This window comes from Cervus canadensis, chromosome 1 (assembly GCF_019320065.1).
Source record: "Cervus canadensis isolate Bull #8, Minnesota chromosome 1, ASM1932006v1, whole genome shotgun sequence".
In the NCBI taxonomy this organism is placed as follows: Eukaryota; Metazoa; Chordata; class Mammalia; order Artiodactyla; family Cervidae; genus Cervus; species Cervus canadensis.
The window spans coordinates 54525890-54541418 of record NC_057386.1 but is presented as its reverse complement, the minus strand read 5'-3'; the positions used below and the strand labels follow the sequence as shown (position 1 = coordinate 54541418).

General features: G+C 38.3%; 1 protein-coding gene across 6 annotated transcripts in view; it reads left to right on the top strand.

Moving 5' to 3' along the window:
• Window positions 1-14818, top strand: part of STXBP4 (syntaxin binding protein 4) — a 92068-nt gene extending 77250 nt beyond the window's left edge. For 2 of the 6 annotated variants that reach the window (XM_043483670.1, XM_043483711.1), the window contains exon 7: window positions 2969-3174. In XM_043483670.1, coding sequence (XP_043339605.1) covers window positions 2969-3164 — 196 coding nt within the window. In that variant the 3' untranslated portion in view covers window positions 3165-3174. Of the gene's footprint in view, window positions 1-519; window positions 627-1248; window positions 2146-2968; window positions 3175-12675 lie in introns of those variants that run through there. The other 4 variants (XM_043483680.1, XM_043483696.1, XM_043483687.1 and 1 more) reach the window with 4 other exon arrangements.
• Window positions 14819-15529: the final 711 nt, after the last annotated feature.

Sequence of the window (15529 nt, the reverse complement as noted above, 5' to 3'; positions counted from 1 at the left end):
TGCGTATGTTTCCATGATACCCTCTGTGAATACCCTCCTCCGCCCCACTCCGTCCCCCCACCCCGTGTCCAACACTCTGTTCCCTATGTCTGAAAGTTCTCCCGTGCTGCTTGGCAGATGATTTTAACTCCACTTTACTATATACTGTCAAGAACCCTCCCTCTGAAGACCTCATTAATTTGGCTGCTTTGATTAATTTTGAATGAGTTAAGAAAAACCCACAGACAGACCTCTAAAGTCTAAGTCTCACTTGAACTGTTAGGGCAATTTCTATGCCCCTAACTTTAGCGTCAGTAAGGAGCAATGGGGTAGGTGCCTCAATCCTGGGCATTTCATTCTTAATAAAACTATAATGAAGAAACCCGCGGGGGACTTGAGGGAGGGAAGATGGAGCTTTTTTTTCTTTTTTTTTTCCATTTATTTTTATTAGTTGGAGACTAATTACTTTACAATATTGGAGTGGTTTTTGCCATACATTGACATGAATCAACCATGGATTTACATGTATTCCCCCAACAGCGTCGAAAAATGTATATTATCAAGGGTGAAACAGATCACCAGCCCAGGTTGGATGCATGATACAAGTGCTCGGGGCTCGTGCACTGGGAAGATGGAGCTTTTTAACGGTTTGTCCCTAAACGCTTCTTAGCTATGAGTAAATTGTAAGGTATTGAAACCACTAGTTTGGATGTACACATCTATGTGATAACTGGTTTAGAATATCCGGTAACTAGTACAGTGCCTGGTAGGTGCAGGGACTGAATAAATATTAATATTTATCAAATGAGTGAATACTATCTTTAAGGAAGCAGTTTTTGGGGGGAAAATATGGGCCTTAGTATCAGAAAGAGCTGGTTTTGTTTTTTTGTTTTGCTGCATGTGTGGCTTGTGGGATCTTAGATCCCTGTACCAGGAATCTAATTTCTGGACCACCAGGGAATTTCCCAGACCTAGTATTCAATGTTTATGCCACCATTTTTTAGTGTAAACTTGGTGTAACTGATATTATTTCAATTGTCTGTACTCCCATTTCCCATCGAAAAACAAAGATAGCAGTTTATCCAGTTTTGAGAGTTGCATAAACTAACTCACCTACCACAAGGTGAGTGCATAACAGATGTTGGTTTCCCCTACCTTCCCCTATATTATTCTACTGCTATTTGCCAGTGGAGGAGTTTTAAATGGGAGCATCTGCACAGTTGCAAATAGAAACCAACAGCCCAAACCTACCCCCATGCCCCTCCCCAGCCAGCCAGAGCCGTGTGACAGCGGCAGAGAGACGGCAGTGCTCAGGAGCCCGAGACGCTGCCCTGGATGTTCTATAAATATGGCATGGGGCGCAGCCGCATGCAGCACGGGATGAGCACCTGTCATTCAGACAGGAGGCCAGCCAGCTGTCCAAGGTTGCTCAGGATGCCGGAGCCCACTGAAATGAATAAAGCATCCAGATCCAAGCAGACAACATCAAACTCTTTTTTTCCCCCCATTTAACCAATGACAGGTATGACTGAGGCAGGAAGCATGTTTTTTTAGCATTTTATCAGAAAGATATAAAAAAAAATCTTTAGAGATTGTGTGAAGTACTTTGGAAATTCATTACCTTTCTAGGGTTATACTTTTTTCTTGATTTATATTTTGTTTAATTGTTTTTAATTTTGAAAGTTCTAAAAATACAGAACAGTATGAAAAATAATAAACTATTATCCAGTACCCACTAACATTTTATTATATTTTCTTTTAGTATTTTTTAATTAAAAAGACATTTTAGATCAAACTGAAATCCGCTTTGTTCTCCATTCTCTGTCGTATCCCATTCCTGAAGACAATTGCTGTTATGAATTTAAGATGTATTCTTAAAATATTTGTAATACTTTTTATGTGCAGAGGACATACTAGTATATATCAGTATTTTAAATGTACAAGAGGGACAGTTTACCCTACATATTTTTTTGTATGTATCATCTTACAAGTTGCTTTTCTCATTCAGTATTGATTTAACCATGAATATCTTGATTAGTGAATGAGTCTTATTTGTTTATATTATTTATGGTATTTATAGGGTTATATTAAATATTTTCATTTAGCCAAATTTTTTCTGCCTCCAAGACCCTTTATTTAAATTGCTCAATAAATACTAACTTTTTTGTCACTTTCCCTTCCCTTCCAAATTTGGTCGCTGTATTAGTCTGCTAGGGCTTCCATAACAAAATACCACAGACTGGGTGGCTTAAACTGGGTGAGGACTTTTTTCTCACAGTTCTGGAGGCTAGAAGGCCAAGATCAAGATGCCATCAGGATTCACATCTTGCAAGGCCCCTCTTCTGGGTGTAGACAACTGCCTTCTCGCTGTGTCCTCACAAGGCCTCTTCTCTGTTCATGGAAAGAAAGATCTAGAGTGTCTTCCTATTCTTACAAGGACACTAATCTCACTGGATCAGGGTCTTACCTCCATGATCTCACCTAATCTTAATCATCTCCACAAAGGCCACATTCTCCACCAGAGCCACATTAGGGTTTAGGGCTGCAGCATAGAGCTGGGAGGAGCGGAGGACCCAATTCATCCCATAACAGTGGCTTCTCCCTTAAATTACTTTCCATAGATCTCTAGTACCTTTTTCTTCAGCCAATAATCTCCAGTACAATATAGCATATAATCTTTCTTGCTGTATATTTAACAAGTTTAATGCAAATTGCAAGAATTAATACATACCCAGTGCCCCTTCCCTTAAGACATAGTCTGCAGTGGGAGAAGTAGCTGATGGGGCACGGGGGTGTGGAAAGTGGAATATTAGCTCCCCAGTAATATTAATGAGCTAATCCCCAGAAAGTTTGAGTATATTAGGTTCCATGGTAAAGGGGCGTTAAAGCTGTAGGTGGAATTAGGGTTGCTAATCAGCCAACTTTAAAATAAGGAGGTTATCCTGGGTTATCCATGTGTGACCAAACTAATCACATGAGTCCTCAACAGTGGAAAAGAGAGGTCGAAGGAAAGAGTCAAAGGAAAGATGACAACGGAAGAGGATCAGAGATATATTGCGTGGCTGACTTTGAAGATGGAGGCTGAAAGTCATGGAATGTGGGTGGCCTTTAAAAGCTGGAAAGGAAAGGAGATGGATTCTGTCCTAAAGCCTCCAGAAAGAAATTTAGCCTTGCCAACACCTTGACTTGAGCACGGTAAGAACCATGTTGGACTTCTGAGCTACAGAACCATTAGTCAGTAAATCAGCATTTTTTAAGCACTCTGTTTGCAGCCATGTGTTACTGGGAGAGAAACCAGAGAAAACTAATACAGAAAGTTAAAAGTGGAGGGGCGAGGGTGATGCTTATGATAGACCTATTATGTGTCAGGCATGAAACTAGGGAATTTATATGTTTTCTTTATATTTACTAACACTGTTAAGACAGTTCTTATGTTTTCTAGATTGGGAAACCAAGACTCAGAGTTTAAGAAAGTTTGCCTGGGACATACAAGTAATCCAGTTAGTGCCTCTTTTTCCATTGCTCAGTCACGTCCGACTCTTTGTGGTCCCATGGACTGCAGCATGCTGGGCTTCCCTGTCCTTCACCATCTCCCGGACCTTGCTCAAACTCATGTCCATTGAGCGAGTGATGCCATCCAACCATCTCATCCTCTGTCGTCATCCACTTGCTGCCTGGGCAATACACAATTTCAGGCCAGGTCTGCGTGGTCTACTCTGCTACTGTGTGACCTTGGACAGGGCACTGGGACTCTTAGCTTCAGTTTTTTCAGTTGCCACATGATATGAAAAGTTTTAAGTCTGCTTGGGAAGCAGGCATCACACATAATTTTTATTTATACTGAATGAAGTTTTTATGAATTTTGTATAAAATTTTAAGCTTTTAAAATGCTTCCGAGATATAGTCTGTGATCATTGAATTAATCAGTCATATGAAGTACACTCAAGTCATGACCCCATGGACTGTAGCCCATCAGGCTCTTCTGTCCATGGAATTCTCCAGACAAGAATACTGGAGTGAGTTGCCATTTCCTTCTCCAATCAATCAATACATTGCATCTTGTAAAGCTAAAGAGCTCTTTTCAAGTGGTCTCAATCCATCCCAGAGCCTCCATATATATTGTTGTTGAAACCAACCCATATAATAGAGCCTCAGAAAGGAATATAACCCAGTGGTAAAATTCTCAGGAGTCAGATTTGGATCCAGATCCTGGCTTTAACATTTACTAGTTTTATTACCTGGGGTAATTTATTTCACCTCTCATATATTTTAGCTTCCTCAGATATAAAATGAGGATAATAAATGTAACTATCTCTCCTTTACAATATAAATATATATCCCACCCGGCTCCTCTGACCATGGGATTCTCCAGGTAAGAATACTGAAGTGGGTTGCCATGCCCTCCTCCAGGGGATCTTCCTGACCCAGGGATCAAACCCATGACTCATGTCTCCTGCATTGCCAGGCAGGTTCTTTACCACTAGCACCACCGGGGAAGCCCATATATAAAATGTAAATATGTAAATATATAAATCAGGATATATAAGATATATATAAAATATAAGCATAAAACAAGATTCTAAAAATCAGTTAAGCCGGTTTATTCACAAAGCCGAGGTGGTACCATTAGAAACCATCAGTATGTAAAGTTCATGAGAAAACTGTAAGGGCTGGTGGCATATTTGGTTTTTATCCCATAATTTTTTACTGTAATTGAAGGTTTCTGTCTTATAGCACTCACTCTCAAGTACCTTTTGCACTTAGGATTATGGAGTCCGTAACACTGATAAAATACCTCAGGAGTTTAAAGATGGTCTCATATGGGACCCCTCAAAGTCTCCAGTTTTGTGATGCTGTTCTTCTCTAACATAATATGTGTATTTATATCTTTATCTTTTAGTGTAGTCAGCTTAACTATGATAGGAAAATAATATTAGGATTAGTATAAAATTAGTTGAAACTATATATTTCAAATGATTTTAGTTTTGTTTAGGATTTGGAATTTGGTAATTAATACATTTAGTCAAGTTTATTAAACATATTTTATTGGATAAATTAAATGAAAGCCTTACAACTTGTATTATAATTCTTACCATTTTATTATAATAACATTAAAAATTAAAATAACTTCTATATTTCATCTACTTCTACTCATAAGTCGGAATTTAATATGGAAACTTTGGCAATGGTCTTGCAAACTTATTTCTAATTAAATTTAGTTTCCATTAATCTATAGTCTGACAAAGTCTTTTAATTACTGACATATGTAGAGTAGCCTGAAAATATGTATTTATTGCCTGGATTTTGTATTTTAGAAAGACAAGGTCTTTGCTTTATAAAAATTTGTACATATATTTACTGGGAAAATAATAGTCACGGCCTCATCTTGAAATATTCTCTTGTAGTCCTTTAGAGTAACACTAGCTCACATAAGGATGTAAGGGGAGCTGAGAAATGCAGTCTCTGCCTGGGAGCTGCCTCCTGGTGACAACTCTGCAGTGTGGAACGGAGCACATAAACTTTGGCAGACACGCCAAAGGGTACGTTAGAATGTACAGTTACACCAACTATAACAGTCTATAAAATTGCTTATTAGTATCTAATAGTTCAGTGTCTAGGTACTAGTATCAGTTGGACGTGTTCTTAGAGATCTTCTGAAATTTTTTATCCTATAATCATCAAAAACTATATCAGTTTTTGAAAGTTACCCAAACCCGTCATCTGAGACCATAAAACAGCTTCTTTTTGAAAAATTCATTGTAGCTTTAGACTTGGGATGTTTTTGGCTATACAATAATTGACAGCAATCTAAGCCTGTGTGTATTACTTGAAAAAATATAATTCATACTTTTCCAGGGCTTTTCAGTATTCATTTTTTATAAGTCTAGTGGCATAGTAATTTTTTCCAATATTCCAATAATAATTTTTTCCAATATTCCAATAATAATTCGATAAGTAATATATTACTGTAGCTTTAGATTCTTGTACATAATGTAATAAATAGGCCTAAAGATCTTTTAATTAATTGGATTTTTAAATTTTAAAATATATCGTATGTATTTTTTTATAGAGAATGCCATAAATATACAATAGAAATAAAACTTGTCTTCAGAACCATAGAGGTTTGGGATCCTGCTAATATTTGATCAGAGGCTCACCGGATTTCCAAATGCCTATTTGCAAAATTCTCAAAGTATTCTGTGATATTTACAGAGTTCATTAATGAGAAATTTTCATTTTGATTTTAGGGGTATATTTCCAAATTATGTAAGAGGGAACTCTTTATATCAGTGGGAACAAGCTGCTTGCAATTTTCTCTTTAACATGTTTTGGAATGGATACTTTCTATTACTAATATGTAGTCATTCTCATAAACAGTGTCTGACAATATTACATACTGCGTCACCAAGGTTTGGTGACTTTTTTATGTCTATTGACATGGTTCACTTTTTATTCTTGCCTTTTGATTTGTTTTCAATTGGGAATGTTTTTTATTAACTGTTTAAAATTTTCATTACTACTTACAGTTTATGGCCAGCTCTTAAAATTTCTCAGTGATTCCAAGGTACTGGTGCCAGAAACTTTTTGGATTAACATACTTATTTGTCTTTATTTTCTGATTCATACAAATATTATATACAAAATATTACTCTTCCCTTCATAAAAAAATCATAGTTATTTTGACTTATTGTTCTTCAGATTTATCTTAAATAGATAAAATAATGCATGCAATGTTGTTAAACTCCCAATGACATATAAATAGTATCATTTACAATGAAAGATTAACAAAAGAACCTCTTTCGTCATCACAGACTATTATAAAAATGAATTTCTACAAAACTAGTGCACTTTTTTATCTTTAAACCACTTTTCTCTTAATAAGCTCTCCTAAATTTTTATTTTGAAAGAAAGCATTTTGCATGCTAGGAGGTAAGAAACATAAGGAGGGTAATTATAATGGGATTTAAATAATTGACTTGTATTTCTTTGCCAGTAAAATAAAACATGTTCTCTTAGGGGTTTTTTAATAAGCTCTAAAATATGTCTTTCAAATTCTAATATTGTAAAAGAAAACATACAACGCTGTCATCTTCCTGGCTCAAATATTACTGTTTTTAACAGTAGGTTTGGCAATCATTCAGAGGCAAGTAGTGTTAGGCTTTTTAGATTTTCAGATATATCTGAACTGCTGTTGATTGCTCCCCAAATCAGGTCAGATGCACTCTCTGCAGGAAGAGTTGCCAGAGGTACTATATGTTCAAATGGAAGATTTTCGTGTTTCATAGTCAGCCTCATTTATTTTCCAGACCTCTAAATTTTCCATAGTAAGTAGCAGCATCTCACTTTGTGAACTGTGGAGTCTTTATTAATTAAACAGAGTCAACAGGGCTGATTTATTCCCTCTCTTCTCAGTTGAATTACCAAGCACACAAATCAGAGAGGAAATATTTCTAATACGAGAATGTTCGCCTAGCCTGTAAATCTGGGATTATCTCATCATACTGATTATGTCAAAGCTCTTTAGTCACCATGCTCACTAGGACATAAAATTGAATGGCACACACACAAATGGCCCCATTCCAGCATCACAGGAAGAATTCCAAGTTTTTCTTACAGTATTTATTCAGAAAGCCCTAATTATTAAAAATTTTAAAAAAAAAAAGAAAAAAACAAACAACAACCATGATCTTTATTGAATACTTACTTTTTGCCAGGCACTTTTTGCATTTTAGAAGCGTTGGTTCTGGATGTTTTTACAAAACAGCCAGGTGTGAAATGTGTACCTGAAGCATGGAAACTAACCCTCTGTGGCTTCAGTTTCATTTTTTCTCTTGTATGTGCATGTTTGGTGCTAAGGGTGTGTTTCCCAGTTGTGTACAGAGGAGTATATTGTGAACATAAGGTAAGCAATGTTTTATGGCATTATTTTGTATTTGGAGAAAGATCAGGTATTGATTTGTTGATATAAAGTGCCTAATAAAGCTTACTATCAAGGATGACTTTCTGGTGGAACTTTCTAATACTGATTGTTCAGAGTCTATAACTACATCTTCTTGAACATTTTACTTTTGCTTATTTTATGTTATCAGTTCAGCAGAATGTCCATGTATATGCATGTCCATGCAATAATATTTCAAGCGTGAGAATTTTTTAAGTCATCTAAGAAAGCTTGCACCTGCACTCACCCCTCCAGTGAGTGTGCCTGGTTTCCTTCCTCTCCAGCCTCCCCAGTTAGGAGACATTGTAGGAGAGGAAGGATTCACAGTAATTTATAAAGTCTCTTCTTTGGACTAACCTATTACAAATGTGCTGATAAACAGTAAAGTAAATACACTAAGATATTAAAATTAGCAAAACTATCCCATCAAACTTTTCCTTTCAGTTTTAAATGGGTACTTTGTACAGGATGATGTGTCCTCATTTCCCCTTGCAGTAGTATTCTAGCCCTCTGTGTTAACACTCACTGGTAATTCCTCAAAATCACTTTCAATTTAGGCAGCTTTCCAGCTTTAAAAAACCCTTGAAATGAAGTTAACCTGTGCAAAATCACATGCTTTGTAAGTTTAGCCTCCATAATAAGAAACTGTGCTAAACCATTTTAAAGAGTTCATCGTAATATGGATTATTGTCAAGAGAATAATATTTCTTTGTGTCACTTAGCCACACTCTGAGGTTTTAGAACTGTGAAAATATCTGGCCTTGTCACCTCCACCTTAATTCTTAAACAATTTAAGTACTTTTACTCTATCATGAAACTATAAGTGATCTTCTTCCATAGAAAGCTGCATTTTCAACATCTAAACAGAGGAGTTGAACAATTTCTATTGGGGGATATAGATGGAATTTAGAGTACAGGATTGAAAACAAAACAAATCCAGTAATAACAGTGAGCCTGACCATTGGTATTAAGTCCATCATTTCAGTTATTGTCATCAACAGCCAATATAGTAAGTGCCTGTTTGCAATCAAGTCCAAACTGCGCTCAATGGTGCCCTCGTCCCATGTGTGCTAACAGGGCATGGTAGTTTAAGTATTATTACAGACTCGTCAGTTGCTCAGTCGTGTCCAACTCTTTGCGACCTCATGGACCCCAGGCTTCCCTGGCCATCACTGACTCCCAGAACTCGCTGAAACTCATGTCCATTGAGTTGGTGATATCATCCAACCATCTCATCCTCTGTCATCCCCTTCTCCTCCTGCCTTCACTCTTGCCCAGCTAAGGGTCATTTCCAGTCAGTTCTTCACATCAGGTGGCCAAAGTATTGGAGTTTCAGCTTCAGCATCAGTCTTTCCACTGAATAGTCAGAATTTATTTCCTTTAGGATTGACTGGTTTGATCTCCTTGCAGTCCAAAGGACTCTCAAGTCTTCTCCAGCACCACAGTTTGGAAGCATCAGTTCTTCACTACTCAGCTTTCTTTCAGGTCCAACTCTCACATCCATGCATGACTGCTGGAAAAACCATAGATTTGACTAGACAGACCATTGTCAGCAAAGTATTGTCTCTGCTTTTTTAATATGCTGTCTAGGTTGGTCATAGCTTTTCTTCCAAGGAGACTTTTAATTTCATGGCTGCAGTCATCATCTGCAGTGATTTTGGAGCCCCCAAAAATAAAGTCTGTTACTGTTTCCATTGTTTCCCCATCTATTTGCCACAAACTGATAGGACTGGATGCCATGATCTTAGTTTTCTGAATGTTGAGTTTTAAGCCAACTTTCTCACTCTCCTCTTTCACTTTCATCAAGAGGCCCTTTAGTGCCTCTTTGCTTTCTGCCTTAAGGGTGGTGTCATTTGCCTATCTGAGGTTATTAATATTTCTCTCTGAAACCTTGATTCCAGCTTGTGCTTTATTCAGTCTAGCATTTTGCATAATGTACTCTGCATATAAGTTAAATAAGCAGGGTGACAATATACAGCCTGTTTGGAACCAGTCTGTTGTTCCCTGTCCAGTTCTAACTGTTGTTTCTTGACTTGCATACAGATTTCTCAGGAGGCAGGTAAGATGTTCTGGTAGTCCATCTCTTGAATAATTTTCCACAGTTTGTGATTTACACAGTCAAAGGCTTTAGTGTAGCCAGTGAAGCAGAAGTAGATGTTTTTCTGGAACTCTTTTGCTTTTTCTGTGATCCAGCAGATTTTGGCAATGTGATCTCTGGCTCCTCTGCCTTATCTAAATCCAACTTGAACATCTAGAAGTTCTTGGTTCATATACTGTTGAAGCCTGACTTGGAGAATGTTGAGCATTACTTTGCTAGCATGTGAGATGAGTACAATTGTGCAGTAGTTTGAACATTCTTTGGTATTGCCTTTCTTTGGGATTGGAATGAAAACTAACCTTTTCCAGTCCTGTGGCCACTGATGAGTTTTCCAAATCTCCTGGCATATTGAGTGCAGCACTTTCACAGCATCATCTTTTAGGATTTGAAATAGCTCAACTGGAATTCCATCACCTCCACTAACTTTGGTCATAGTGATGCTTCCTAAGGCCCACTTGACTTCGCTTTCCAGGATATCTGGCTCTACGTGAGTGATCACACCATCGTGGTTATCTGGGTTTTGAAGATCTTATCTGTATAGTTCTTCTGTGTATTCTTGCCACCTCTTCTTAATATCTTCTGCTTCTGTTAGGTCCACACCATTTTTGTCCTTTACTGAGCCCGTCTTTGCATGAAATGTTCCCCTGGTATCTCTAATTTTCTTGAGGAGATCTGTAGTCTTTCCCATTGTATTGTTTTCCTCTATTTCTTTGCATTGATCACTGAGGAAACCTTTCTTATCTCTCCTGGCTATTCTTTGGAACTCTGCATTCAAATGGGTATATCTTCCTTTTCTCCTTTGCCTTTCGCTTCTCTTCTTTTCTCAGCTATTTGTAAGGCCTCCTAAGACAGCCATTTTGCCTTTTTGCATTTCTTCTTCTTTGGGATAGTTTTGATCACCGCCTACTGTACAGTGTTATGCACCTTTGTCCATAGTTCTTCAGGCACTCTGTATATCAGATTTAAATCCCTTGAATCTATTTGTCACTTCCACTGTATAATCATAAGGGATTTTATTTAGATCATACCTGAATGGTCTAGTCGTTTTCCCTACTTTCTTCAATTAAAGTCTGAATTTTGCAATAATGAGTTCATGATCTGAGCCATAGTCAGCTCCAGATCTTGTTTTTGCTGACTGTATAGAGCTTCTTATTTTTGCTGACTGTATACAGTCTTCTCTATAGACTGTATAGAGCTTACTGAATATATAGAGCTTTTGCTGACTGTACAGAGCTTTGCACTGGTCATAGCCAACATCCTCTTCCAACAGTGTAAGAGATGACTCTACACATGGACATCACCAGATGGCCAATACTGAAATCAGATTGATTATATTCTTTGCAGCCAAAGATGGAGAAGCTCTATAATATAATGTGTATTTAAAAACCCTTGTTAGACACTTTGGAAATGTTATGCTGTAATATTTTAGGAAGTAGGAAATTCTTTCAGATCCACAGTCTTATTTGATCTTCATAAGTGTCAGCCATCAGGTGCGCTTGGTCTAAGACACGATGCTGCTCTGAGGTTGAGTTTAGGTAGGATGGGACACAGGAAGTTGATCTAGGATGGATAGTGCAGCAGGGTAAACCAGGGCTAGAATGAGGATCTAAGGGGAAGAAACAAGTCAGCCTGTTCCAAAAGCTATCTCTCGAGGACCAAGGAGCTGGTCAGATAGAGGTGGATTTAGGCGAGACATCCAGCTAAAGGCTGGGATTGGATACTAGTTCTGAGAAACACCATCCCTCAGTAGGGGTACGTGCAGTGATGTTTGACCATCCCCTGAAAATGCCCCATGTCTTTGTACACCCTTCCTTACCTCTGCTTGTGTTCTTCCCTGAAATGCCTAGTTATTTGTTGTGAAAATGTTAGGTACCATAGATTCAAAGTTAGGAAACCCAGTTCCTGCCCTCGATGAGCTTTACATGCAGGACTAAAGACTAAGTCCTTAGTGAGAAGGACTAAGAATAAATAGTCACTTGTAATATAGTGTGAGAGATAAGGCCATTGGCACAGATTGGAGGATTCTTGAGGGGTATTTGATTCTTTAGAATTAGAGTTAGCTGGATAAACAAGATGGGAAAGAGGAGTATTGTAGCAGAGAAGAAAGTATTGTTGAGGCAGGTAAAAAGCAAGGTATTTTATACTGTGCAGTGTGTATTTAATCCAGAAAGCATTAGTTGGCACTGAATTTTTAGCAGGTGAGCAACAGTGTATGATTTATCATTTAGAAAGATCTCTTGGCTAGAGTGGGGAATGAATTAAAAAACTCAAACAGAGGCAGAGAAACAAGCTGTTTCAGTGACCCCAGTCTATAGCGTTGGAAAAGGAGAAGAAGGAAAAGATTCTAGAGATGTTACAGCATGACAGTCACAGGACTTGCCGATGGGTGAGAAAGAGTGAGTATTCGAAGATGATGCATTTCTCCTGCCTTGTTTTTTGTTTTTTGTTTTTTTTTACCAAAAATAAAGAAATGGGTTTTGTTGAACCTACAAAACATATCTAAGACTTTCAAAAACTACTGGATCCTATTCCAACTGCTTTGTAATTCAGGGGACTGCAGTAGGGTGGAAACAGTGTCACCAGTATCACTGCTTGCATAGTGGGTAGAAGGATCGTCTCTCCAATCATGATTGCATCTCTTCTTGTTCTTCTTCCCAAGTCACGTAACACAGACTACATCCTGGATGCACCCCGTGATGAGCGCACTGAACTTGTCCTGCTCAGAGGAGAATGAAGAGGATTGTTCCAGAGAGCCTCCCAACCAGAGGAACTGATGAGTTTCTGTGGGAAGCTGCGCTCCATGGTCTTCCAGCGTCTCCATCTATGCAGATAACGCTGAGACACAACATCTAAACGAGGAGTAAAACATACACTAGTTAGTGAAGTTGTGAAATGGAGACTCTAGATTTAAGCTCTTTTTGTAAAACTTTTGGATATAACTGTATACGTTTGCAAAATTGATTGCCGCTATAGTAGTTCTTTAAGAATAATCTAGTCCTATTTTTTAATCATATGTAATTAGATTTTATAATATGTATAATTTTTCATATGTAATTAGATCTTTGTCATTTTATATTTAGTCCTTTATGGAATATCAGACAGTGGTTTTTATAATTAAGACTCTGAAAAATTATGGGAACATAGTGAAACACTTCATTTATTTGATAATTCACTAATCTTTTATATGCATGTCATAGGAAGTGATTTAAGCAAGCTTTGGGGAGTTCTTATAGATCACATTTAGACGACTATCTCACAGGCCACTGGATACAGCTTTTATCTTGATGATGCTTTCTAATTTACAAAATGCCTTTCAGACCCTGTTTTGTGTAAAGCATGCAACTTGCCTGTAAGGCAGCTCCAGTGGGTATTTTATAGTTAGGAAAATAGCGGTTCAGAGAAATGAAGCCCCTGTCCTGGAGCTGAGGCTCACACCTTTGTCTTCCAGTTCCACACCCAGGCCCCTTTGCCCCACATTCCACTGTCCCTGCAGAGGCAGGTCGCCCGACACGCGGGTCCCGGGGCTCTGTTGATACAGCTGAGCTTCACCGCTGTGCACCCCAGGAGCCACAGAGACTTAGGGGGCATGTCTGCATTAAACATGGCTCCCACCCGGTCCATACTGCTTTATAGGCCCTTCCCCCACACGCTCAGCTAGCAGAGGCAGGGCTTTGAGATGTTGTTGCAAACGGGCTTCTTTTCAACAGCTCACATTTTTCTTAAGTAAAGTGGCTGGCTCCCATCAGGGATTTGCCTAGCCTGGGTTATGCTGGCCAGAGAGAGGGTGTAAGAGGGGCCAATGAACAGAGAATAGAGGGGCATCCAGAATCTGTGTCGAAAGAGACATCCATCAGCCTCCAGACCGATTATGCTTCTGATCTCATTTCATTTTATAGTAAGGAGAGTTTCTGGAAGGAATGAGCCATTGACTTGCAGTGCTAAAGATTTTCTCTCGGTTTAATGATTTAAACCTGGAGCTGGGAAATGAGGGTGGGAGAAGAAATGGAGTTGGGAGGAAGTCATTTTAAATGCTCTGGGCATTAAGTACCAACTGAATAATAAAAGGGACTTATCCTTACCCAACATTGTTAATATTGTTAGGTAATACACTTAGGAGGAAAGTCAGCAAGAATCATTAAACATCTTTTGGTGAAAAAGACTCATTTTTCAAATGAGTTCTTATGTAGAATCTCAATACTTGTAATGGATTTTTTTTTTTAATATTACTGTCTTACTTAAAAGATGGAGGCTTGGAGCTCAATTAAAACAGCAAACCTAAAACTCCTTAGGATATATACTGTCAGAACTATCGATTGTAACCGTTTTGTAGATGAGTAAGTTGAGATCCTAAGAGTTCACACAGTAAGGTCAAACTTGGACCTAAACCCTGAGTCTCCTAGTCTGCTATCCTTCGTGTGGTATGTTGTATAGACCTATGCTATAAATACATGTGTACATTATATTCATACATTCCTGAATATATGTAGGGCTTATAATTCTGTCTTGAATGATAACATAAGTCAAATCCAGGATGATGTGTAGTCATTAGCCCTGAGAAAACTTTTAGAATGGCTGCAGAAGACCTGGGTTTCCCCTGACAGCTCTTTGAATATCGGAAAGCTGCAGGGAGACACGTTTTGAGAGAAGGCCCTGAGGGAGCTCTTTCCTTATGTCCCCTAGAGATGAGTGAGGTCCTCAAATACCCCAAGTTACTTTTATATGTTAGTATCTATAATTGTGAAAGTACAGAGTATTTGTTGTTGCCGAATTAATGATACGAAATGCCCCTCCCCTTCCTGGGAGTGTTTTTCTTTTTTTTTTTTTTCTCTCTGTGTGTCTGTGTACACAAAAAATTCCAGATGTGAATCTACAAACCATCTGGTTGAAATAACTTTTGTGCTGAACTGTAATTACAAGCTATTTATTTTTATTTTTTATTTTTTTTATTATTATTTTTTTTTTCCAGTGGGTTTTGTCATACATTGATATGAATCAGCCATGGATTTACATGTATTCCCAATCCCGATCCCCCCTCCCACCTCCCTCTCCACCCGATTCCTCTGGGTCTTCCCAGTGCACCAGGCCGGAGCACTTGTCTCATGCATCCCACCTGGGCTGGTGATCTGTTTCACCATAGATAGTATACATGCTGTTCTTTTGAAATATCCCACCCTCACATTCTCCCACAGAGTTCAAAAGTCTGTTCTGTATTTCTGTGTCTCTTTTTCTGTTTTGCATATAGGGTTATCGTTACACCTTTCTAAATTCCATATATATGTGTTAGTATGCTGTAATGTTCTTTATCTTTCTGGCTTACTTCACTCTGTATAAGGGGCTCCAGCTTCATCCATCTCATTAGGACTGGTTCAAATGAATTCCTTTTGACGGCTGAGTAAAATTCCATGGTGTATATGTACCACAGCTTCCTTATCCATTCATCTGCTGATGGGCATCTAGGTTGCTTCCATGTCCTGGCTATTATAAACAGTGCTGCGATGAACATTGGGGTGCAC